This window comes from Hyperolius riggenbachi, chromosome 3 (genome assembly GCF_040937935.1).
Source record: "Hyperolius riggenbachi isolate aHypRig1 chromosome 3, aHypRig1.pri, whole genome shotgun sequence".
Classification (NCBI taxonomy): Eukaryota; Metazoa; Chordata; class Amphibia; order Anura; family Hyperoliidae; genus Hyperolius; species Hyperolius riggenbachi.
Window position 1 is genome coordinate 34510858 of NC_090648.1, and position 25585 is coordinate 34536442.

The 25585-nt window shown below is 45.3% G+C and overlaps 1 protein-coding gene and 1 long non-coding RNA gene across 4 annotated transcripts in view; one reads left to right on the forward strand and one right to left on the reverse strand.

Moving 5' to 3' along the window:
- Positions 1-25585, forward strand: part of EFNB3 (ephrin B3) — a 191003-nt gene that overhangs the window by 156441 nt on the left and 8977 nt on the right. The window contains exons 3-4 of the mRNA XM_068273976.1: positions 8487-8579; positions 22055-22153. Of these exons, the coding sequence (XP_068130077.1) occupies positions 8487-8579; positions 22055-22153 (192 nt within the window). The remainder of the gene's footprint in view (positions 1-8486; positions 8580-22054; positions 22154-25585) is intronic.
- LOC137562543 (uncharacterized) overlaps positions 1-25585 on the reverse strand; it is a 219666-nt gene that overhangs the window by 49319 nt on the left and 144762 nt on the right. For all 3 annotated transcript variants that reach the window (XR_011030137.1, XR_011030138.1, XR_011030136.1), the window contains one exon: positions 17589-17649. This is a non-coding gene — a long non-coding RNA (uncharacterized lncRNA). The remainder of the gene's footprint in view (positions 1-17588; positions 17650-25585) is intronic.

Below are 25585 nucleotides of genomic sequence, written 5' to 3' on the forward strand. Positions count from 1 at the left end.
GTAGTGGGTACCAGGCCTTGATTTTCTTCTACTGGCTTCAGGTGTTGCTGAGAGCAGCCAAACTTAAACAAAGCGGATCTGAGATGAAAAACTAATTATAACAAGTAACTTGTCTATATATCTTATCTAAAGTTTAGATAGAGTTAGAAGTTTACACAACAAATATAGCTGCAAACAGCTTTAATAGAAAATGATTATTTCTCAGCCTGTAAAAAAAACCTAATCCCCCTCCTCACCTCCGCCTCTAAAATCAATGGCTAGTAATACCTCCTCCTCCTCCCGCCCAGACTGAGCTCCCATGAACCCTTGCTACTGCCAAGGCTCTCTGAAAACCTGTGGGCGTGGTTTATTTAGTTTATAGGGAATTAGAGTATTAAAACGAAAACAAAAAAGTATTTGGCTTGAGGAATGCCCTATAAACAATAGGAAAGGAACACAATTATGCAATGAGTAAAAGTTCACCTTGGATCCACGAAAGAGGTATATGGAAGGTGACGTATTTATTTCCTGTTAATGGGAACCTAAACTGAGAGGGATTTTAAAATCGTGATTCTTTGCGGTAATAATTGCATCTATTTGGTTCAATTCAGTCCTGACACATTAAGAACAATCGATTAATCGCCCAATTACTATTCATTGCATGGGAGAACTGGAAAATGCTGTCTGCGGTTAACCCTGATTGAGTTGATCTTTTTAAAACATTGATGATCACATTAGATTGTTTTCTGGAATTGACTGAGTTCAGGAAGTAATCATATTGCCGGGATATCTCCTCTGTGGCTGGCAGGACTCAGCAGGAGCTCTGAACATCTATCATTCCTCTTTGCTAGAAAAACATCATTTCCATATAAACTGAGCACTTAACAAAACATACCTGCTTCAGTGCACCAAAGTCCCACCTTCTGTACAGCATGCTTTACCCCCAGTATTCATAAAAGCAGTCCTGGGCTCAGAATGTCCTATCCGCTCTAAAAGATACGCAACAGCATAATAACCTTTAGGGCTGGTTCAGACGGGCGTCTGCGGAGCGTTTACCGCCAGCGTTCGGGATTTGGAGTTAAATGCTCCCATTCAAGTGAATGGGAGCGTCTGTACCAGGCTTTTACCGGCGTTTACGCGAACGTGGCGTTCGGGTCCCGTTTTTCCCTGTCGTTCAAGGTGGCCCTGGACGCTACATGTAGCGTCCCGAGGCAGTTAACCGCCACGGGTAATGTTCCCCTAGGGGAAGAAAAACGGCGACCGCATCCGAAAGCTACGTGAAGGCTGCTGAAAGCTCGAATGTGTAGCCGCCGCATCGCCACAAAACGCGACGCCACAGAAAGCCGTGCAGACACCCGTGTGAACCAGCCCTTGAACAAAAACATTTCTTTGTTACCGTTAGTACAAATCCTAAAATATATCCGAATTGTTTCTACTTCCTGATTCATGGAGGCAGACATATTGTTAACATCCTGAGCTTTCAAATGAGCTTATCCGCCATCTCTGCCGAGGCAGTCATGTGACACGGGAGAGATCAAATTACAACTTGTGATTAGACACAAATGAGGGAGAATTAGACAGGCTAAAGTTTCTAAATACATTTAGGGTGCATTTCTCTACGTTTCATTCTGTCCTGTACAAGAGTTGAGGTCCACTTTAACCTTCCTGGCGGTAACCCCGAACGTAGTTCGGGGTAAGCCGCGCAGGAGGTTTTCTCCGGCCCTGCTGGACCGATTTTCTTAATTTTTTTTTTGCTGGACGCAGCTAGCACTTTGCTAGCTGCGCCAGCACACTGATCGCCGCCGCCCCGCGCCCGATCGCCGCCCCCCCCCCCCCAGACCCCATGCGCTGCCTGGCCAATCAGTGCCAGGCAGCGCCGAGGGGTGGATCGGGACTCCCAATTACATCACGACGTCGGTGACGTCATCCCGCCCCGTCGCCATGGCGACGGGGGAAGCCCTCCAGGAAATCCCGTTCTTTGAACGGGATTACCTGATCGGAGATCGGAGATCGCCGAAGGCGATCGAAGCGGGCGGGGCGGCTATCATGTAGAGAGCCCTGGGCTCGCTACATGATTAAAAAAAAAAAAAAAAACTGCCGCGCTGCCTCCTGGCGGAATTTTTCATACCGCCAGGAGGGTTAAAGGACGCCTGCAGTGAGAGGGATATGGAGGCTGCCATATTTATTACCTTTAAACAATACAGATTGCCTAGTTGTCCTGCTGATCCTCTGTCTAATACTTTTAGCCACAGCCCCTGAACAAGCATGCAGGAGATCAGGCGTTTCTGACATTATTATCAGATCTGACAAGATTAGCTGAATGCTTCTTTCTGGGGTGATTCAGACACTACTGCAGCCAAATACATCAGCCTACATATACCTCTCGCTACAGTTGTCCTTTAATCTAGTGCTTAAAGTGGACCTGAACTCTTGCACAAGATAGAAGGAAAAAAGAGAGAAATGCCCCCTGTATGTATTTAGAGTGTTTAGCCTGTCTAATTCCCCCTCATCTGTGACTAATCACAGGTGTAATTTGATCCCTTAGCTGTGTCGGCTGGCTGCCTCGACAGAGCAGCTAATTTGTAAACACAGGATATTAACCCTATGTCTGCTTCCATGAAAGCAGGAAATAGACATACTGCAGATTTACTGCAGGATTAGTAACAGTTGTAACAAATAAATGTTTTTCTTTAACCACTTGAGGACCGCAGTGTTAACCCCCCCTAAAGACCAGGCCATTTTTTTGGTAATTAGGCCCCTGCAGCTTTAAGGCCTCGCTGCACAAGTCAGCACACAAGTGATTTTCAGCCCACCAACAGAGCTTTCTGTAGGTGGGCTGTGATGGCTCCCTGGAGTGTTTATTTTTTGTAAATATTTATTTTAGTACTTTTCCGTTAGCTGGGTGCAACCACCAGGTGGCGATAATTACTATTCCCCCTCCAGGTCGCCATGGATAGTAGGGAAAGATGTAACTCTGGTGGAGTTTTATCGCCACCTAGTGGATGCGCCCGGCTAACGGAAAAGTACCTTTATTTTATTCTTTTTGTAATAAATATACCGTACTGTTTTTTTTATTTTTATCTTTATAATTCCCTCTCCCTCCCTCCCCTAGCCAGCCTATGACAGTGACCGGCTGTCATAGGTTTCAGCCAATGAGAGCTGATTGCTCTCCTGTGCCCCAGGGGGACAGCTGTGTCACATGGTTGTCCCCAGTACAGGGCTGCCCTAGATCGCAGCGCTGTACATAAAAGGCGGCAGTTTCGCCGTCTAACAGTCTCTGCTGGGAGTGGAGGCGATCTCCTGCAATCCCCGCCCCAGGACCTTACGCCGATCGGCGTTAGGTGGTCCTGGGGCTGCCGCCGCGTCCACGCCGGTCTTTAAGTGGTTAAAGGTTTACTATCCTCTTTATAGCCATTATCCTGTCAGCTCCACTACTTAAAATACCTACCTCACTCACTCCTCCCGCTGCCAGCAATAACATCTACATTGCTCCCTCTCTCCTACCATCTTCTCTTCTCTCTACTCATGAACTATTCTTATTTCTCAAATCACACATACCTTCCTCCACATCTCTTAAACAGCCCTCTGTCACATACAAATCACATCCTCACCTCTCTTATCTCTGCCTACTACTTCTACTGGCTGCTGGGGACATATCACCCAATCCAGGACCCTCTCCCAGACCGCACTGCACTCTGGTAAATACCACATCCCGCACTGACCGTCCTCACTCCTCCACGCACATTAACCAATGTAACCTGATCACCATTCCTTGCCTTCCCAGCTCTCCCCCTCCCATATCTGGGGCTCTCTGGAATGCACGCTCTGTAGTCAATAAACTAGCCCACATCCATGATCTGTTCATCACTAATGCTTTCACCTTCCTGGGGCTCACTGAGACATGGCTAACCCCATCTGATACTGTGTCTCCAGCTGCCCTTTCATACGGTGGCCTCAAGTTTAGCCACACACCTAGATCGGGTGACAAACATGGGGGTGGGGTGGGAATTCTTCTTTCCGAACACTGCTCCTTTACACCGCTTGCACCTGCACCTTCTCTGGCTTTCTCTTCTTTTGAGGCTCATGCTGTCCGCATCTACTCCCCTCACCACTTCCAGGTTGCTGTCATCTACCGGCCTCCTGGACCAGCCTCCACTTTCATTTACCACTTTTCAACATGGCTTCTCCACTTTCTATCCACTGACATTCCTTCCATCATCATTGGGGACTTTAACATCCCCATAGACACTAACTGTTCCACTACAACAAAATTCCTCTCACTCACCTCATCCTATGACCTCTCCCAGTGGTCCTCAACCTCCACCCACAAAGATGGCCACACTCTGGACCTAGTTTTTACCCGACTCTGCCCAGTTTCCACATTTAATAACTCTTTATTCCCCCTTTCAGATCACAATCTCATAACTTTTACAATCAGCCCCTCCCTGCCTCCTCCAACTACTGTAGTGCAGCCATCACGCTTATGCAGGAATTATCGCAACCTCGACTTCTGCTCCCTAGCTGACTCTCTAAAACCCCTGAGCTCCCTGTCATCCTACACTGACCCGGAGTCAGCATCCATCTACTACTCCACCACAGTCACCGCTGTCATGAACACAGCCGCCCCTCTCACCAACTTCCGCCCCCGCCGCATCAACAGACAGCCCTGGCTGACTGAACCGATCAAACAACTGAAAAGACAGTCCAGGGCAGCAGAACGGCAGTGGAGGAAAAGCACCAATGCAGATAACTTCGCCCACTATAAAAACACGCTGCTCCAGTTCAGGGACGCTCTCTCACTTGCAAAGCAGTCATACTTCTCTACACTTATTTCTTCACAATCCCATAACCCTAAACAACTTTTCAACACCTTCAGCTCTCTTCTCCACCCCCCGCCTCCCCCTACAACCACAAGCTTGTCTGCAGAAGACTTTGCAGCATATTTTGTGAGCAAAATTGAAACACTACAGAACAGCTTTCTAAAGCAACCCTCTTCACCGGTCCAATCACCTCTTCCTTTTTCCTCTCTGTCCGGCAGCTCCCCTACTATCAACTATCCCTCTCCACATAACCACTCACGCACTCATACCTCCTCCCCGCTAACAATCTTCTCAGCCTTAACTGAACAGCGTCTTTCTTCACTAATCTCTAAAGCTCATCTTACTACATGCGCCTCAGACCCTATTCCCTCTCATCTTATCCCCCAGGTCTCCTCCCCCCTCATTCCTGCTTTAACAACACTGTTTAACCTTTCCATCTCAACTGGCACTTTCCCTTCTTCATTTAAACAAGCTATCATAACGCCACTAATCAAAAAACCCTCTTTAGACTCTACGGCCCTTTCTAATTACCGCCCAGTCTCTCTCCTTCCCTTTGCCTCCAAACTGCTGGAACGCCACATTTACTCAGAGTTGTCTAACTTTCTCTCTGCTAATTCCCTGTTGGACCCCTTCCAGTCTGGCTTCCGCCCTCAACACTCTACGGAAACCGTTCTCACTAAGGTTGCCAATGACCTCCTAGCTGCTAAAGCCAAAGGCAGATTTTCGGTACTAATACTCCTAGATCTGTCCTCTGCCTTCGACACTGTTGATCATACCCTACTTCTCCAGACCCTCTCAACACTGGGAATCAAGGGCCTAGCACACTCCTGGCTCAACTCCTACCTGTCAGGACGTTCTTTCATGGTCTCCTATGCCAATACCAACTCCTCTCCACGCCCACTGTCTGTGGGAGTACCACAAGGGTCCGTCCTTGGACCCCTCCTCTTTTCCATCTACACCCATGGCCTGGGACAGATAATAAGCTCTTTTGGGTTTCAATATCACCTCTATGCTGATGACACCCAAATTTATTGTTCTTCCCCAGACCTCTCCACACTACTATCAAAAGTTCCCGAATGTCTATCCGCTGTATCTACATTTATGTCATCCCGCTTCCTTAAACTCAATATGAGCAAAACGGAGATTGTGATATTTCCACCTTCGCTCTCTGTTCCACCTCCCACTGTCACAATCAATGTAGAGAACACCCCAATAGCATCAACCCCCAAAGCTCGTTGCCTAGGGGTAACTCTGGACTCTGAGCTCTCCTTTAAACCACATATTAACACTTTAACTACCTCCTGCTACTTCCATCTCAAAAACATTTCCAGAATCCGTCCCTTCCTTTCACAAGAAGCAACTAAAATGCTTGTACATGCCCTAATCATCTCCCGCCTTGACTACTGCAACACCCTACTCTGTGGTCTACCAAAAAGCAGACTGGCACCTCTCCAATCCCTACTAAACTCTGCGGCCCGTCTCATCCACCTCTCTTCTAGATCCTCTGAGGCAGCCCCTCTCTGCCAATCCCTCCATTGGCTACCAGTTGCCCAAAGGATCCAGTTTAAACTTCTCACACTTGCATACAAAGCTCTATACAAGCTATCGCCTCCATACATTTCCTCTTTAATCTCCAGATACCTCCCCGCCCGGACCCTCCGTTCCTCACAGGAGACCTTTTTGTCCTCCAGCCTAGTCACCTCGTCTCACTCTCGCATCCAAGACTTCTCACGGGCGGTCCCTCTCCTTTGGAACTCTCTCCCTCAGCCGGTTCGTCATGCCTCAAGTCTGGAAACCTTCAAACGTACTCTGAAAACACACCTGTTCAGACAAGCCTATAATTTGCTATAGGCAGCACTGAAGGCACACTGGCTCACCCACTAATCCTTGTGTTTCCTTCCCTTTTGTTTCCTCCCCACTACCCTCTAGATTGTAAGCCCGCAAGGGCAGGGACCTCCTCCTAGTGTTTCTCATACTGCTGTTATTTTAACATATGTACATGTACCAACTACATATCAACTATGTATGTATCTGTATTTATTCTATTCAATGTCATGACTGTACAGTGTCTTGTATTTTTTATGTATATTTGTTCCCCATTATTTGTTTGTACTATGTACAGCGCTACGGAAGATGTTGGCGCTATATAAATAAAAAATAATAATAATATCATGCTGTTGCGTATGTTTTAGAGCTGAGATTAAGTTTTTAGTTCAGGTCCGCTTTAAAGGAAGCATCAAGCAAATCATGCCTCCCCATGATATACTTACCTGGGGCTTCCTCCACCCCTTGCAGCTGACATGCCCCACACTGGCCCTACTGGCCCGGGGTCCCCGTGCTTTAGGTGAGGCCTGGGGAATGGATATGGAGATTAGAAAGGACAGGTATGCACTGTGATGTTTGGTTCTGTTTCACGTCGCAGTCACAGTGGCACATTGCGGATGTGCATTATAAAGTCTTATAACGCAGCTTGCCGCACTGCAATGCTAATCCTATGGGCCGTTCACAGTGCGACTTTAAAGTTGCGTTGAAAATATGTTGCGTTGTGCTAACTCCCTGCTTGCAGTGCGTTACCTCTTAAAGCAGACACGTTGCGACTTTAACGTCGCATTAAACCGAAATGTATCACTGTGAATGCGACCTTAAACTGAGGAGACTGAAGCCTGGTACACACATCCAATTATGATTGGCCAATCAATGACCAATTTTACCACCTCTGCGTAGTATGAGGGTAAACAGATATTTAACTACTTCAGCCTTCAGTGCCGTTTCAATTTATGCATCCGAGCAACGTTCACCTCCCATTCATTCGCCAATAACTTTTGTTTTTATTTTTTATTAAAAATTTTATTTGGAGTTTTTGGAGTGGGGAGGTAAACCGACAATTGTAAGGGCCCATTCACACTTGCGTTTGCAAAATGCCGGCGTTTTGCAGGAGTGATTTTTCAGCGGAAAAATCACTGAACACTGCGGCGATTCTCCCGCGATCACGTTTAGCGCTTCTATAGCACTGAAACGCGATCGCTGGGAAATCGGCTAAAAATGGTACAGGCAACGCGTTTGCGCTTCGCGTTTTTGGGCAATTTGCGGCGATTAGTGCAAATCGCTCAAGTAAGAGTAGGCCCATAGGGTTTAATTACACTAGTGCTTTCAAAAGCGCTAGTGTTTAAATGTTTTGCCGAAATCGCCGGCAAAACACTCGAGTGTCAATGGGCCCTTAATGTAATTGATTGTGTATATTTAAAAAAAAAAAAATGTATGTAGATGTAGTTTTACTATTTGGCCACAAGATGGCCGGAGTCATTTTTTGGTTTTTCATCCTGTAAGCGAGAGCTCTCGCTTACAGGAACTGAAGGGATGACGTGAAACTTAGAAAAGCTTCACTTCAAAGAAGCCGTCAGTTTTTCATACAGAGACATAGTTCAATGAATTCATTGATCTCCAGGATAACGGAAGACGGCGGGAGCATGCACGGGAGCCCGCCCGGCTGCGCTGCAGCAGGGCAGGCTATCTGGGCGGATATATCCGTCCAGATAGACCTAAGTGGTTAATACTATATACAGATTGTGTAGGCAAACCCTAATACTACATGGAGGTGGTAAAATTGGTCACTGATAAGGACCGCACTGCACTGTATAATATGTATATGCATGTTTTTGATACTGATGCAGAGTTTTCTTTTTGCAGCCACATCGGATGGAACGTTGGAGGGACTGGAGAATCTCACAGGGGGAGTCTGCAAGACCAAAGGAATGAAGGTCACTTTAAAGGTTGGACAGAGTAAGTGATGAACAGCTGGTGTCTCCAGGCACTATGCTGATGCATAGGAGATACATAGGAGAAAAGTAATTTATAGCACATTTTACTCTGGGAGAAATTTACTTTTTATTCATGTTTTTTCATGTATTTTATATTTTTCGTGATAGTGGCCCTTCAAAGGGGCACTATCGCAAAAAAATTTAAATTTAAAATATGTGCAAACATGGACAAAGAAGTACGTTTTTTCCAGAGTAAAATGAGCCATAAATTACTTTTCTCCTATGTTGCTGTCACTTACAGTAGGTAGTAGAGATCTGAGAGAACCGACAGGTTTTGGACTAGTCCATCTCTTCATAGGGGATTCTCAGCAAGGCTTTTATTCTTTATAAAGATATTTCCTAAAAAGAATTTAAACAATGATGCTGGCCAGCCTCCCTGCTCGCTACACAGCTTTTTGGCAGTTGGACAGAGCAACTGCCATTCACAAAGTGTTTTTGAAAATAAATAAATCCCTGAGAATCCCCCATGAAGAGATAGACTAGTCCAAAACCTGTCGCTTCTGTCAGATTTCTACTACCTACTGTAAGTGACAGCAACATAGGAGAAAAGTCATTTATGGCTCATTTTACTCTGGAAAAAACATACTACTTATTTATGTTTTCACATATTTTAAATTTTACAATTTTTCACCATAGTGCCCCTTTAAGTGATACTAACAAGTGAGTGCATTGTTCCCGGTCCCTCCCCTGCTTGCTGGGACATTGCTCCACAGTGCAGCACATTGCTGTCCCTCCTCCCCATTTTAGAACACAGCACCCATGGCTCAGCTGTAGCCAAAGAATGCATCAGTATGAGCTCCTGCCTGGAACTGCCCCCCTAGGGCAGTGATGGCTAACCTTGGCACTCCAGCTGTGACAAAACTACAAATCCCATCATGCCTCTGCCTCCCCGTGTTATGCTTAGAGATGTCAGAGTATTGCAATGCCTCATGGGACTTGTAGTTCCACCACAGCTGGAGTGCCAAGGTTAGCCATCACTGCCATAGGGATTCATTCCCGATCACTGCAGGCGATAGTTATAGCTCACGTGTATGCAAGTGTTTTAGCAGCACAAGGGGAACCTAGCGTTTCGGCTGATTGGCGTTTAGTAACGGCGCGTGAAGGAAGGCCGCCTTATCTGCCAAGCATAAAGGTCAGAGCAGATGAGAAAGTTTAAGTTATGCAGAGACGTGAAACTTTGTGACAGCTGAGATGATGATTAGTGATTGCTGGGGTGTGATGGCTGTACAGACATCCCACGTCTGATGCGCCCGTGAAGATTCGGACAGCCAGCAATCTGCTGCAGCCTGGTTTTTGGCTGCTTGCTCTGTCCCCCGGGCACTGCATAGAGCCTTCTGCCTCCCCTCTCCATAGGAGAGCGCACGCCGCATGTGCGAGCCAAGCTTGTCTGTCCTGTCACTGCCTGTCAGCAATCTGTCAACCCAACGCAAAGGTCCTGTGTCTGTGCGGAGACTTAAGGAGGACTCCGCCTGCACCGAACATTGCTAACCACTGCTCTGCCAGGCTTTCTAGCATTTTATGTTAGTACAAAGTGTGTTTCCAATGAGGTTTGCAGCCAGTTTTACATTTTCTAATCTGTCTAAAGCTGGAAAAAAAAACTGAAGCGAAAGAGCTACGGAGGCTGCCATATTTATTTCCTTTTAAACAATCCCAGTTGCCTGGCAGCCCTGCTGATCTCTTTGGCTGCAGTGGTGTCTAAATCACACACCAGAAACAAGTATGCAGTTAACCTAGTCACACGTCAGTTAGAAACACCTGATTTGCATGCGTGTTCAAGGGCTATGGCTAAAAGCATTAGATGCAGAGGATCATCAGGATAGCCAGGCAATGTGTGAACCTGTACTGAATACAATTATTTAAAATAAACTCATGATGCATGATTTACCTGCAAATGAATGTTACATACTTACCTCGCCGTCAGTACCTCTCAAGCTACGTACACACATGCGACAACGATCGTTCGTTGTGAACGACAAACAAACTTTCAATTGAGGAAAGAACGACCTAAGTAAAGTTAGTTTTTAAAGGTGTGTAAGGATCTGATCATTAGAACGAACGTTACATCACGTAAAGCAACTATTGCGCTTGCGCATAAAAATGAGAAGTTCCATGGAGAAATAGCGAAATGCGCATGTCAAGCCTAGTACGAACCACCGTTTTCCAACGGTGGACTACTTTTGCAAACGATCGTCGTTGGAAAAAATCCGCCAAGCTAGATCGTTCGTATTTAACGATCTAGCTCGTCCGTCGTTAGACTTAAAGAGAACCAGAGATGAAGCACCCTCTTGTATTTTACCTTATAAATCAGTGGGAACATGACAGTAAACACCTAATCTGCCCTTTGTTTCATTGTTCTCTGTGTAATCTGACTGTTATCACGTCTGATAAGAATCCCCGACTGAGAAGTCAGGCTGCTCCGTCTAGCTTTGCTACAGAAAGATTATAGCTAAGTCTGTATTCTGTGGTGTTATTTCAAGCCCAAGCCTGCCCCCTTGTGGCTTTGCTATAATGACTCAGCTATAATCATTCCCAGCAAAGCCAGATTTAATTGCTCAGTCTGGGATTCTTGTGACTGCTGTTAACAGACACTTTTAGCAGTGAGGAGGAAACCGAGAGCATGGTAAGTGTTTTCTCTAATGTTCTTACTGATATACATGGTAAAATACACAAGGGTGCTTCGTCTCTGGTTCCCTTTAATGATCGTTGGCTGCTTTTTTTTAAACAATTATCGTTTGAAATGATCGGGGAACGATCGTTTCAAACAACTATAGTCGCATGTGTGTACGCACCTTCAGCAGTTCACCATTTTCTTCTAACAACAATTCCTTCCAGTTCTGACATGATTTCCTCAGAACTGAAATATCAGTTGCAGTCAGTTATATATCAGTTGCTGTCAGTTATAGTTTAAAGGACAACTGATATGCAAGGTAATGTCCATGCTTCCTGATGGCTCAAGTGGGGGATATTACAGTTTAACAGTGTGCTGAGCAGGAAGCTGTTATGGGGTAATGGCCATATTTAAAATGGAAGAGGGAGAATTCCATTGATTACAGTGGACGCAGGAGAGGAGAACGAGATTGATGAGCAGACTACACAGGAGGTAAGTATGATGTGTGTATTTTTATTCTATTGCTGATATAAAAAAAATAGCTGCAACATGTGCTGATTTCTGCTACCTCCAGTATGTACAGTATATGCTGTTACTCTGTGCCTGTACTAATAGTAAACTAGCTGCAGTGTGTGCTGATCTCTGCTGCCTCCAGTATGTACAGTATAAGCTGTTACTCTGTGCCTGTACTGATAGTAAACTAGCTGCAGTGTGTGCTGATCTCTGCTACCCCCAGTATGTACAGTATAAGCTGTTACTCTGTGCCTGTGCTGATAGTAAACTAGCTGCAGTGTGTGCTGGTCTCTGCTACCTCCAGTATATACAGTATAAGCTTTTACTCTGTGCCTGTACTGATAGTAAACTAGCTGCAGTGTGTGCTGATCTCTGCTACCTGCCATATGTACAGTATAAGCGGTTACTCTGTGCCTGTACTGATAGTAAACTAGCTGCAGTGTGTACGGTATAAGCTGGTACTCTGTGCCTGTACTGCTAGTAAGCTAGCAGCAGTGTGTGCTGATCTCTGCTACCTCCAGTATGTACAGTATAAGCTGTTACTCTATGCCTGTACTGACAGTAAACTAGCTGCAGTGTGTGCTGATCTCTGCTGCTTCCAGTATGTAAAGTATAAGCTGTTACTCTGTTCCTGTACTGATAGTAAACTAGCTACAGTGTGTGCTGATCTCTGCTCCCTCCAGTATGTACAGTATAAGCTGTTACTCTGTGCCTGTACTGATAGTAAACTAGCTGCAGTGTGTGCTGAGCTCTGCTGCCTCCAGTATGTACAGTATAAGCTGTTACTCTGTTCCTGTACTGATAGCAAACTAGCTGCAGTGTGTGTGTGCTGGTCTCTGCTACCTCCAGTATGTGCAGTATAAGCTTTTACTCTGTGCCTGTACTGATAGTAAACTAGCTGCAGTGTGTGCTGATCTCTGCTACCTGCCATATGTACAGTATAAGCTGTTACTCTTTGCCTGTACTAATAGTAAACTAGCTGCAGTGTGTACGGTATAAGCTGTTACTCTGTGCCTGTACTGCTAGTAAACTAGCTGCAGTGTGCGCTGATCTCTGCTGCCTCCAGTATGTACAGTATAAGCTGTTACTCTGTTCCTGTACCGACAGCAAACTAGCTGCAGTGTGTGTGTGCTGGTCTCTGCTACCTCCAGTATGTGCAGTATAAGCTTTTACTCTGTGCCTGTACTGATAGTAAACTAGCTGCAGTGTGTGCTGATCTCTGCTACCTGCCATATGTACAGTATAAGCTGTTACTCTTTGCCTGTACTGATAGTAAACTAGCTGCAGTGTGTACGGTATAATCTGTTACTCTGTGCCTGTACCGCTAGTAAACTAGCTGCAGTGTGCGCTGATCTCTGCTGCCTCCAGTATGTACACTATAAGCTGTTACTCTGTTCCTGTACTGATAGTAAACTAGCTGCAGTGTGTGCTGATCTCTGCTGCTTTCAGTATGTACAGTATACGCTGTTGCTCTCTGCTTACAATGATAGTAAACTAGCTGCAGTGTGTGTTGGTCTCTGGTTGAGATACTGCTTGTAAACGGTTACCCCTGCTTGCATAGTTGCAAGTTGACTGTTTATACTCTCACATCACTCTGCAGATCTTATGTAGGCAAGGTGAATCCGATGCAAATAATTTCGAGTTGATACAGCATTGTTCAAACTTTGTATGCAGCTTATAACTGAACCAATCAAATCCTGCTAATGTAAAATAAATATATACATTTGCATAATACTACATCATTTCAAAATGATTTGCAAGTCATTGACCATCCCTACATTAGTGCTTTGGTAAATACTGAATATAAGAGAAAATAATTTTATTTTGTAATAAAAACACATAGGAATGACATGCCTGTGGTGTAACACAAGAGCTAAAATGAGTAATGAATGTATACTGTAGTGTTTATCAATCAGTTTGGCCGGGAACACACTTGTATTTCAGTTTTGTGTGCGCGTTTTTCTGCACACCAAGTGTCTTTCTATGCAGAAAAACTGGTGCGTTTTTTCACAGCAGCTGATGTAACTGATACCGAAAACTGGCAACGTGCAGAATAATGATGCAGAATGTCAGGGTTTTTTCTGCGCGCGAAAAACACATTAAGGACCCTTTTCCACTGGCGGCGATAGAGATGCTGAATCGCAAAATCGCAAACCGCTAGTGATTTTTAAATCGCTACGGTTTGCCAAATAACATAGGAATTGCGATAGGTCATTTCCACTACCGCGATTCGTTTTTTACTTAATCGCGATCGTGCCGCGGAGCGATTTTTTTTTTTTTTTTTTTTTTTTTTTTTTTTTAACCGCGATTCTGCTATGCAGTGCATTGCATAGCAAAATCGCGATCGCAATCGCTGGGAGAATTTGGAACTTTGCTGAATCGCAATCGCTAGCGTTTAGCGCGAACGCTAGCGATTGCTAGTGGATAAGGGCCCTAAAGGAATACTGTAGGGGGGTCGGGGGGAAAGGAGTTGAACTTACCCGGGGCTTCTAATGGTCCCCCACAGACATCCTGTGTTGGCGCAGCCACTCCCCAATGCTCCGGCCCCGCCTCCGGTTCACTTCTGAAAACCACTGCGCCTGCGTTGCCGTTTCCTCGCTCCCGCTGACGTCACCAGGAGCGTATTGCGCAGGAATAGACCTGAGCAGTACACTCCTGGTGACATCAGCGGGATTGAGGACACGGCCACACAGGCGTAGTGGTTTTCTGACTTTAAAGTCTGAAATTCCAGAAGTGAACCGGAGGCGGGGCCGGAGCATTGGGAAGTGGCTGCGCGGGCACAAGATGTCTGCGGGGGACCATTAGAAGCCCCGGGTAACTCAACTCATTTCCCCCCCTTACAGTACTCCTTTAAGTGTGAACTAGCCCTTTGATGAGTTCTTCTGTGCAGAAAACGTGTATGACAACTGTCAAGTGTGTTATCTGCCTCAAAGTTATTTCAGGCATACTTTAGTACACAAAATACCCTAATCAGGAATTTAAAAAAAAAGTATGACCAAATACCAATGTATCACCAGCTTCTAATCTAAAGTATCATGTAAATATCATCTTATGGGCATAGAGAGTGGTGCAGTCACAACGGCACCCAGCTTATGGCTCACAACTACCTTCTTCCTGTGAACTACAAGTCCCGCCTCCTAACACAGAGGATGTCTTTTTTACTATAAACAGGGATGCTGTGAAATGTAATCTGGCATCTGTTGCTCTCCTTACTTTGAGTGTCACATGGCTACACCTGAATGTTCTGTCCAGCAGCTGAAACCAGAGAGTAGAGGAGGCGAGCAGTACTGCACTGAAAAGCACATATAGAATATACCGGGCGGGGGTATGGAAGTGGCTGCCAAATTAGATGATTCCATATGGTGCTAGGGATGTGGTGACATTGGGGTATAGGAATTTCTACAGGAGCCTCCTGGTGACACTACATGACTGTATATAGCACAGAAAGCCATCTACTCTATAGAGATGTGCAACACGAGCACAGAAAGCCATCTATATCCATGTGAATGTATCTACAATACAGATTACAGGGCTGTAGATTTATGATAGACTTTTATGTTCAGGAGAATTTGGTGCCCGAAATCATTTGTCGTTTTTTGCAACCAGTGTGAACGGTGTGCACTGTATACAGGGGTTGGACAAAATAATTGAAATACCTTAAAAATCAACAAAATATATTTTAATATGGTGCAGGTCCACCTTTTGCGGCAATTACAGCCTCAGTTCTCCGAGGTATTGATTCATACAAATTGTGAATTATTTTGAAAGGAATTTTAGCCCATTCTTCAGTTAAAACACCCTCCAGTTCTTTTTAGAGACGATGGCGGCGGAAATCAACTTCTTACTTGAATCTCTAATAATGACCATAAATGCTCAATAATGTTGAGGTCTGGGGATTGTGGTGGCCAGATGAGATGCTCAACTTCATTAGAATGTTCCTCGTGCCATTCTTTAACAATTCTAGCTGTATGGATTGGGACATTATCATCTTGAAAGATGGCATTCCCCTCCGGAAACAGTTCTTGAACCATAGGATGAACTTGGTTGCCCAAAATTCCTAAATAGTCTTGGCTGTTAATTCCTCCATGGAGGGAAATTATAGGCCCAGTGGATTTCCAAGAAATAGCACCCCAGATCATCACAGAACCCGCCATGTTTTACGGTTGGGAGAAGGCAGTCCGGATGAAATGCTTCTTTCGGCTGTCTCCAAACGTACACTCGGCCAGAGGTCGGAAATGAGGTAAAAGATGATTCGTCAGAGAAAATCACATTTTTTCCACTGCTCGAGGGACCAATTCTGGTGGTTTCTACACCACTCTAAATGCTTTGAAACATTTATTTTTGAGAGCAGAGTTTTTCTAATTGCAGTTCTTCCGTGGAATCCAGATTTGTGCAGCTCCCGACGACAGTGTTTGTGGAAACTGGGTTCTGTAGGCGTTCATTCAGCTCTGCAGTGATTTTAGGAGCCGTGGTCTTGCAAGCTTTTCTAACAATTCGATTCAGAGTCCGACGGTCTCTCTCAGACAACTTCGACTTTCGGCCACAACTGTGCTTTGCTGAAAACGTTTTTCCTTCTCTTTCAAAGGCAGTCATTACTTTTGAGACAGTACCTCTTGAAATGCCAAGCATTCGGGCAGTTTCTGTTACAGTAGCGCCTGCCATACCAGCACCAACAATTTGGCCTCTTTGAAAGTCTGAGAGATCTGCCATTTTTATAAATTATAATTTTTGTTTAAATATCTGTAAAAAACAATTATTTTAATTAAACATATCAAATAACAAAAAAAAATGTATCATGTCAAGTTTTGATTGCTTAAAACATGTTCAAAGATTATGATGCCAAAAGGTTAGGTGTTCCCTTATTTTGTCCACCCCCTGTATATCATCCAGGTTATCGGATATTTTATCAAGAAAAATTGTCAATCTCCTCAAAAAATCTACATTACCAGGACTATGAAATATTGCCCATGAATATTTCATATTAACCAGTTTCTCCAGGCCGGTAGAGCTAGTTGTTTTAGCCTTCTGTTGTAGATACTGCAGCTCAGATCACTCCACTTACCCTACCCAACGCTCACCCTTCTTCTATCTCAAGCTAACCAGTTTGACCTTCCCCTGGTTACTGCTGTCTGCAGGCTCAGGGGCTCCACCTACTGGCTGCAAATTGAATGTTCACTCATTTTCTACAGTGCTTTTACAGGCAGGTTAAACTGAGCAATTCAAGTCACTGACTGTCCTCAGAGGAGCTCACAATCTAATACCTACCATAGTCATATTCAAATGTCCTACCATATTATTATTACGGTATGTATTTATATAGCATTGAAATCTGCTGCAGCACTTTACAGAGAACATAGTCAAGTCACTAACTGTCCTCAGAGGAGCTCACAATATAATTTGACCATAGTCTAATGTCCTACCATATTATTATTATTATTATGTATTTATATAGCACTGACATCTTCTGCAGCACTTTACAGAGTACATAGTCATGTTACTAGGCTGATATTTAATGTAAAAGTGGGTATTGTGAATAATTTACTGTATTCTACTATATGTCACTACAGGGCCTCTTTAAAACCTCCCTGGCGTTCAATTTCCCCAGTATTTCTGTGCAAAAAGTGATCTAATTAATTTTCAGAACCTTTTTTTTCCTGTAACTTGCCAAAATGTATCAAGCAAGGGTCTAGTATACAGTGCAGGAGAGTATTGATGTGTATGCACATCAATACTGTTCATGGCATGTTTTGTATTGATGTGTATATCTGTCAGTACCGCCAGGGAGGTTTATCCCTACTATAGCCCGAGCTATCCATGCGTAGGTCCATACTTTAAATAAACATTACTTACGTTTTTGATTCAGGAAAAATTCTGTCTGACCTTCTGGACAATTGTGGACACTCAAGGCAGGCTGCCAATCGAAACACAAAGACAATTCAAATTAAATTATAGAAATACTTGAGAGGCGATGTTGTGTGCATGAAATACAGATGTTGGTGACCTGCTCACAGCGAATAGCATGTCCTGAGCCAGACGCGTTCATTAGTATGCATGCCCTGGCCTGGCAGTGCGCGTCCTTGATTGCGCACCTGTGGCTTTGCTTCGTGATGTCACGCTAATGTGCAGAGTGTGCCCGGCCACAGACGCGCAATCAAGGATGCGCACCGCCTGGCCAGGGCATGCGTACTAATGCACGCCTCCGGCTCAGGGCATGCCTACTACTGCGGGACATTGCGACCCGGAAGTAGTACAGGGCCAGCCTGCCCATAGCGGTTCCCAGCGAGCAGTTCGCCAATGCAGACGAGCCACTTGCATACATCTCTAGCAGTAAATAGCTTGGCGTTTTTCTCCATGGAGAGAGGGGAGGCGGGGCCAGGCGCCGGAAGTGGAGTGATGCGGGGTCTTTGGGACGGCCTCGCGGGACAAGGCTTCTAAGGGTAGATATAGCTTTTCTTTACAGCGAGGCTGCACAATTTAGGAAATTAGTTTTGGAGGTCCACTTTAACTCTTTGTAGCCAGTACTGCAGCTCAGCAGTCTCCTCTTCTTCTTTCTCCTCATCTTCTTCCCTGCTCAGTAGAGATAATCTATGGATTGCAAATTTTTCCAACTAGATTGAAGTTTTGTTGCAATTTATTTGCAGATTGAAATTGGACTGGTCAGATGCAGTTGCTTCCAATTTGGATTGGTCCAATTCCTATCTGCGTACGAAGTCGCATCAATTGTTTCAACTATGCAGGGTTTATTAAACATTTTACCCTTCCCACCATTTCCGTAGTGGGTTTATAAAAGCTGTAAATCACTCCCATCACTCAGCCCTGTAATAAAAGACCGTTTCTCTCTGCTCCCTTATTTAATCCCTAGAGAAGTGGTAAAACCGTATATCCAGGGCCGGTTTAAGCAACAATGGGACCCCAGGGCACAATAAACCTCCACCCCCCCCCCAACAAATACCCCGGAACAAAAATCGGCATTAAGGGACCTTTTTTGCAGCTGGTATAGTCAGGGTTTGAAGCCCCAATTGGTCGGAGCCCCACATTCTGGCTACCCCAGCCTGCTTGGGGGACAAAGAGTTAAAAAGTTTCAGGAGAGGGGACCCCACATAATTAAAAAAAAAAAAATTCCCACACTCTAAACATAACATTTTTTGGGGGGAAAATAGGAAAAAATGCCAGGGATCTTCATACAGCCATATTGCGGCTGTATAGCGATCCCTGGCCAAACCGATGTGGCTGCGTATGGACCCCCTGGAAACCACATCAGGAAATGTATTGCCCTTTCTTTTGATGCATGTAAAATTACACTACCGTTAGGTTTGCTACTAAAAGTGACATTTACCGCATTTAAAAGTATATTTTTTTTCTTCGACACTTTAAAATCTATTTTCTCAAAAACTATAAGGTCTTTTTGAAAAATTAGTTTTTTTCCTCTTATTCCCAATGATCTCCTTAACATATCCTGCAAATTTAGGGTTTCTAGAATTTAAGGTGGATTTGCTATTAACCATTAAAGTCGGCAGGTTTTTAAATGTGTATTTTTTTTCCTTTGAAACTTTAAAATCGATTTTCTCAAAAACTATAAGGTCGATTTGAAAATGTTTTTTTCCTCTTGTAGCCACTGGGGGCCCCTACAAGCTCTGGGGCCCTGGGGCAATTGCCCCTTTGCCTCTATGGTAGCGCCGGCCCTGCGTATATCCAGGGTGTGGAATGGGATTGAATGCTTTTTTGCTCATTGAGCATGGGCAGGGTGATCTGTTGAGTGGAAACCGCAGTGCTGGCCACAGAGTGTTAATCTCTGCATAGCGCTGGGAGGAAATAGGCAAGGTCAGCTCTGCACTAGGGGTGATCAATAAGTTGAACATTTTTCAGAGTTTATGCAAATGTATGTACTTTTTTTTTTTGCAAATACATGCAGCTTGAAAACGGACCAATCAATTTAAACCTAGGTGAGACTTGATTCATTTTCAAGCTGCATATATTTGCATAAAAATTTGTATACATTTGCATAAACTCATAAGTATTTCCTTCTCATTGATCATCCCTACTCTGCATACAACAAGAGACTGTATGCTTCTTCCTCCCAGCTCCTCCCTTTATTACCTTGTATGGGTGATGATAGGATGGGGGAGGAGCATGGACAGCTGTGTGCCCAATAAAACTGCTCTGTCATCTCAAAAGAAATTAGCGGAACAGGAGCCAGCCAGCCAGGTACTTTTTATATATTTCTCACAATAACTACAGACATGCAATCCATTTAACTTGGTACAATATTATTTGATGCAGAGGTTTTAACCAGCTGAGCGGTCTGGACGAGCTCAGCTCGTCCAACACCGCCAGCGGCTGCCGCTCAGGCCCTGCTGGGCCGATTTTAATGAAATAAAAAGCAGCACACGCAGCCGCCACTTTGCCAGCCGCGTGTGCTGCCTGATCGCCGCCGCTCTGCGGCGATTCGCCGCGAGCAGCGGCGAAAGAGGGTCCCCCCAGCCGCCTGAGCCCAGCGTAGCCGGAACAAAAAGTTCCGGCCAGCGCTAAGGGCTGGATCGGAGGCGGCTGACGTCAGGACGTCGGCTGACGTCGATGACGTCACTCCGCTCGTCGCTATGGCGACGATATAAGCAAAACAAGGAAGGCCGCTCATTGCGGCCTTCCTTGTTTATTCTGGGCGCCGGAGGCGATCGGAAGATCGCCTCCGGAGCGCCCTCTAGTGGGCTTTCATGCAGCCAACTTTCAGTTGGCTGCATGAAATAGTTTTTTTTTTATTTAAAAAAAACCCTCCCGCAGCCACCCTGGCGATTTAATCAGAACGCCAGGGTGGTTAAAGAGGCACAATAGCGACATATAGAAGAATGTAGTAAATTATTCAGGATACCCACTTTTACAATAATTATCCTGGTTTCAGCACCAGAAACACTTCCTATAGCTATATATTGCTGTATAGTGGTATGTAGCCCCTCCCTCCCAGTGATGCTTAGCCTAGGCTGTTTAGCTATGCAGAATTCTCCTCCCCATTATCTTGGTGATCTGATTTTTGCAGAAAAATTCTGCATTCTTTGATTGGTCCAATGCTACTGAGCTCTGAGATTGGGGAAAATTTACAGAGTTGCAATAAATAGATTTTTGATAGGAAATGCGGAAATGTCAATTCGGCAGAATGATCATCCCTATCAGCCACTGGCTGAGCTGTGCTGCCAGCCGCATCTGACTGAGGCCCAGTGCACACCAGATCCGCAAAACACTAGAGGTTTGTGAAGCAGATTTCAGAGCGATTCTAGGCATGTTTAGAGACGTTTTCTACACATGCCTAGTGTTTTTTTGGAGCGTTTGTGTAGCAGATTTCATATATTGTTACAGTAAAGCTGTTACTGAACAGCTTCTGTAACAAAAACGCCTGGAAAACCGCTCTGATCTAGCGTTTTTTCAGAGCGGTTTGAGCTTTTCCTATAGTTTACATTGAGGCAAAAACGCATCTGCAAACCGCAAAAATGCTGCAGGACCCACGTTTGCAGTTTGCTAAAAACCTCAAACCGCTGGTGTGCCCCATCCCATTGCGATACATTAGCCAAGCATTTTCACAAGCGGCAGCGGTTTTGGAAACGCTACCAAAAACGCTTGGTGTGCACCAGGCCTCAGACTAAGCTCTGGAAATATGACTTTACCTCTTCTGCATTGCCCATGCCTCTAGTGTAGGCTGGTAAGAGCAGTGCTCTCCCCAGGGCCGGATTTGTACTTTTTACCACCCAAGGCCAACTATACGTATGGTTGTTATCTCTATGTGCCCGAAATTCTACTTACTTTCCATCATTGGAAGTCACAGACAATAACCATTTCAGTAATACGCGTAGAGATTATAAGTTATGTTTTCCTTAATCAACTTTTATGTTTGCCATCTCCTTAATGATGGACCCATTGTGTCACCATGAGAGTTAGGCTGAAGTGTACCTGCAGGATAGAGCTTACAGGTCTTGCAGGGACGACACAAGTACAGGACAGAGAGTTTAAAGGTTAAAGCTGTCCTTGTAGATAGGGATGGCTGCATAGAACAGCTTTACTTCCCCTCACTGAGCCGCCCCCAAATTTGTGGTCACATAGGCCATGGCCTATGTGGCCTTACCAGAAATCCGGCCCTGGCTCTCCCCCCTATTGTTTCTCGCCTGTGTTGTCTGTTCTCGGGGGACAGTTGTGTGTAGTGACTCTTGTGACATTTGCCTTTGGCTTACTGTCTCGGCATTATGCATTCAGGCTTGTGTGTGACTTTGATGAGAGACGACGGTTGGCTATGAATTGTTAATAACGGTAATCTCTCCTGTCCCGTCTCGTAGGTCCGGACGGAGCGACCCACCCCCGCCGCCCTTCACTCAGAGACAAAGATTCCAACCTGTCGCCATCTGTACCAAACCCAGACCTACCTAACTTCGCAGGTGAGTGGCGGCTCTCTGTGGGGGGCAGAAGCAGGGCGAGTGGATGTATCCCCCCGTCTGCCAGCCGTACCCCAAATCTAAACTGAGAGGACAACATGCCACGTCTGAGCAGCCAGACTGCCCCTCCCCACCCCGGATTGCTCTGTCCCATCTACTCATAGGGGGAGATCATTCGGGGTTTACTGAGATGCAGATCTGAGCTGATGTAGATTTTATGCTGCGGCTGCATGGGACTAACGCTAGGTACACACCATACAATTTAGTGTTAAGCCCAATCTACACGATATGATTCTTTGTGCGATTCGATTATGATTCTATTTACGCTCCAATTAAATCCAACATGTCCGATCGGGATTCGATTCAATTCAATTTGATTTGCCATCTGATCGGACTTGTCGGATTTAATCGCATTGTAAATAGAATCATAATAGAATCGTATCGTGTAGATGGGGTTTAGGATAGATGGTTCGATGGTTAATTTCCGACATGTGCAATCTTCTTATTTTCGATCGTTTTTCTGACCGATTTCTCATAGGAGTGAATGGAAATAGATAAGAAAAGATAACAGAATCGATTCGGAAATCGATTGCATGGAAAATCGACCGAAACAATGCATTGTGTGTACCCAGCATTAGTGTAGCTGCATGTCACTTGAGTGTGGCTGATTGTGGTTATATGTGGCCGTGTATGTGGGCTTGCATGTGTCAATGTGAGTAGCTGCCTGCATGTCGATGTGAGTGGCTGGCTGCAGTTGCATGTAGATGTGAGTGGTTGCATGTCGATGTGAGTAGCTGCATGCATGTAGATGTGAGTAGCTGCATGACTATGTGAGTAGCTGCATGTAGTTGCATGTCGATGTAAGTAGCTGCATGCAGTTGCATGTCAATGTGAGTGATTGCATGCAGTTGCATGTAGATGTGAGTGGTTGCATGTCGATGTGAGTAGCTGCATGCATGTAGATGTGAGTAGCTGCATGACTTTGTGAGTAGCTGCATGTAGTTGCATGTCGATGTAAGTAGCTGCATGCAGTTGCATGTCAATGTGAGTGATTGCATGCAGTTGCATGTAGATGTGAGTGGTTGCATGTAGATGTGAGTAGCTGCATGCAGTTGCATGTAGATGTGAGTGGCTGTGTGTCGATGTGAGTAGCTGCATGTCGATGTAAGTAGCTGCCTGCAGTTGCATGTCAATGTGAGTGGTTGCATGTCAATGTGAGTGATTGCATGCAGTTGCATGTAGATGTGAGTGGTTGCATGTTGATGTGAGTAGCTGCATGTGGTTGCTTGTCGATGTGGGTAGCTGCATGCAGTTGCATGTCAATGTGAGTGATTGCATGCAGTTGCATGTAGATGTGAGTGGTTGCATGTAGATGTGAGTAGCTGCGTGTCGATGTGAGTAGCTGCCTGTCAATGTAAGTAGCTGCCTGTAGTTGCATGTCAATGTGAGTGGTTGCATGTAAATGTGAGTGATTGCATGTGGTTGCATGTCGATGTGAGTAGCTGCATGCAGTTGCATGTCGCTGTGAGTAGCTGCATATAGTTGCATGTAGATGTGAGTAGCTGCATGCAGTTGCATGTTGATGTGAGTGGTTGCATGTAGATGTGAGTAGCTGCATGCAGTTGCATGTCGATGTGAGTAGCTGCATATAGTTGCATGTAGATGTGAGTAGCTGCATGCAGTTGCATGTTGATGTGAGTGGTTGCATGTTGATGTGAGTAGCTGCATGCAGTTGCATGTTGATGTGAGTGGTTGCATGTTGACGTGAGTAGCTGCATGCAGTTGCATGTCAATGTGAGTGATTGCATGCAGTTGCATGTTGATGTGAGTAGCTGCATGCGGTTGCATGTCGATGTGAGTAGCTGCATGTAGTTGCATGTCGATGTGGGTAGCTGCATGCAGTTGCATGTCGATGTGAGTGGTTGCATGTCGATGTGAGTAGCTGCATGCGGTTGCATGTCGATGTGAGTAGCTGCATGCGGTTGCATGTCGATGTGAGTAGCTGCATGTAGGTGCATGTAGATGTGAGTAGCTGCATGCAGTTGCATGTCGATGTGAGTAGCTGCATGCTGTTGCATGTCGATTTGAGTGGTTGCATGTTGATGTGAGTAGCTGCATGCAGTTGCATGTCGATGTGAGTGGTTGCATGTCGATGTGAGTAGCTGCATGCAGTTGCATGTCGATGTGAGTAGCTGCATGCAGTTGCATGTCGATGTGAGTGGTTGCATGTCGATGTGAGTACCTGCATGTAGTTGCATGTAGATGTAAGTAGCTGCATGTAGTTGCATGTCGATGTGAGTAGCTGCATGCAGTTGCATGTCGATGTGAGTAGCTGCATGTAGTTGCATGTAGATGTGAGTAGCTGCATGCAGTTGCATGTCGATGTGAGTGGTTGCATGTTGATGTAAGTAGCTGCATGCAGTTGCATGTTGATGTGAGTAGCTGCATGCAGTTGCATGTCGATGTGAGTGGTTGCATGCAGTTGCATGTTGACGTGAGTAGCTGCATGCAGTTGCATGTCAATGTGAGTAGCTGCATGTAGTTGCATGTCGATGTGGGTAGCTGCATGCAGTTGCATGTCGTTGTGAGTGGTTGCATGTTGATGTAAGTAGCTGCATGCAGTTGCATGTCGATGTGAGTAGCTGCATGCAGTTGCATGTCGATGTGAGTAGCTGCATGCAGTTGCATGTCGATGTGGGTAGCTGCATGCGGTTGCATGCCGACGTGAGTAACTGCATGCGGTTGCATGTCGATGTGAGTGGTTGCATGTTGATGTGAGTAGCTGCATGCAGTTGCATGTCGATGTGAGTGGTTGCATGTCGATGTGAGTAGCTGCATGCGGTTGCATGTCGATGTGAGTAGCTGCATGCAGTTGCATGTCGATGTGAGTGGTTGCATGTCGATGTGAGTAGCTGCATGTAGTTGCATGTAGATGTGAGTAGCTGCATGCAGTTGCATGTCGATGTGAGTGGTTGCATGCAGTTGCATGTCGATGTGAGTAGCTGCATGCAGTTGCATGTCGATGTGAGTGGTTGCATGTCGATGTGAGTACCTGCATGTAGTTGCATGTAGATGTGAGTAGCTGCATGTAGTTGCATGTTGATGTGAGTAGCTGCATGCAGTTGCATGTCGATGTGAATGGTTGCATGTTGATGTGAGTAGCTGCATGCAGTTGCATGTCGATGTGAGTAGCTGCATGTAGTTGCATGTAGATGTGAGTAGCTGCATGCAGTTGCATGTCGATGTGAGTGGTTTCATGTTGATGTGAGTAGCTGCATGCAGTTGCATGTCGATGTGAGTAGCTGCATGCAGTTGCATGTCGATGTGAGTGGTTGCATGTCGATGTGAGTAGCTGCATGCAGTTGCATGTCGATGTGAGTAGCTGCATGTAGTTGCATGTAGATGTGAGTAGCTGCATGCAGTTGCATGTCGATG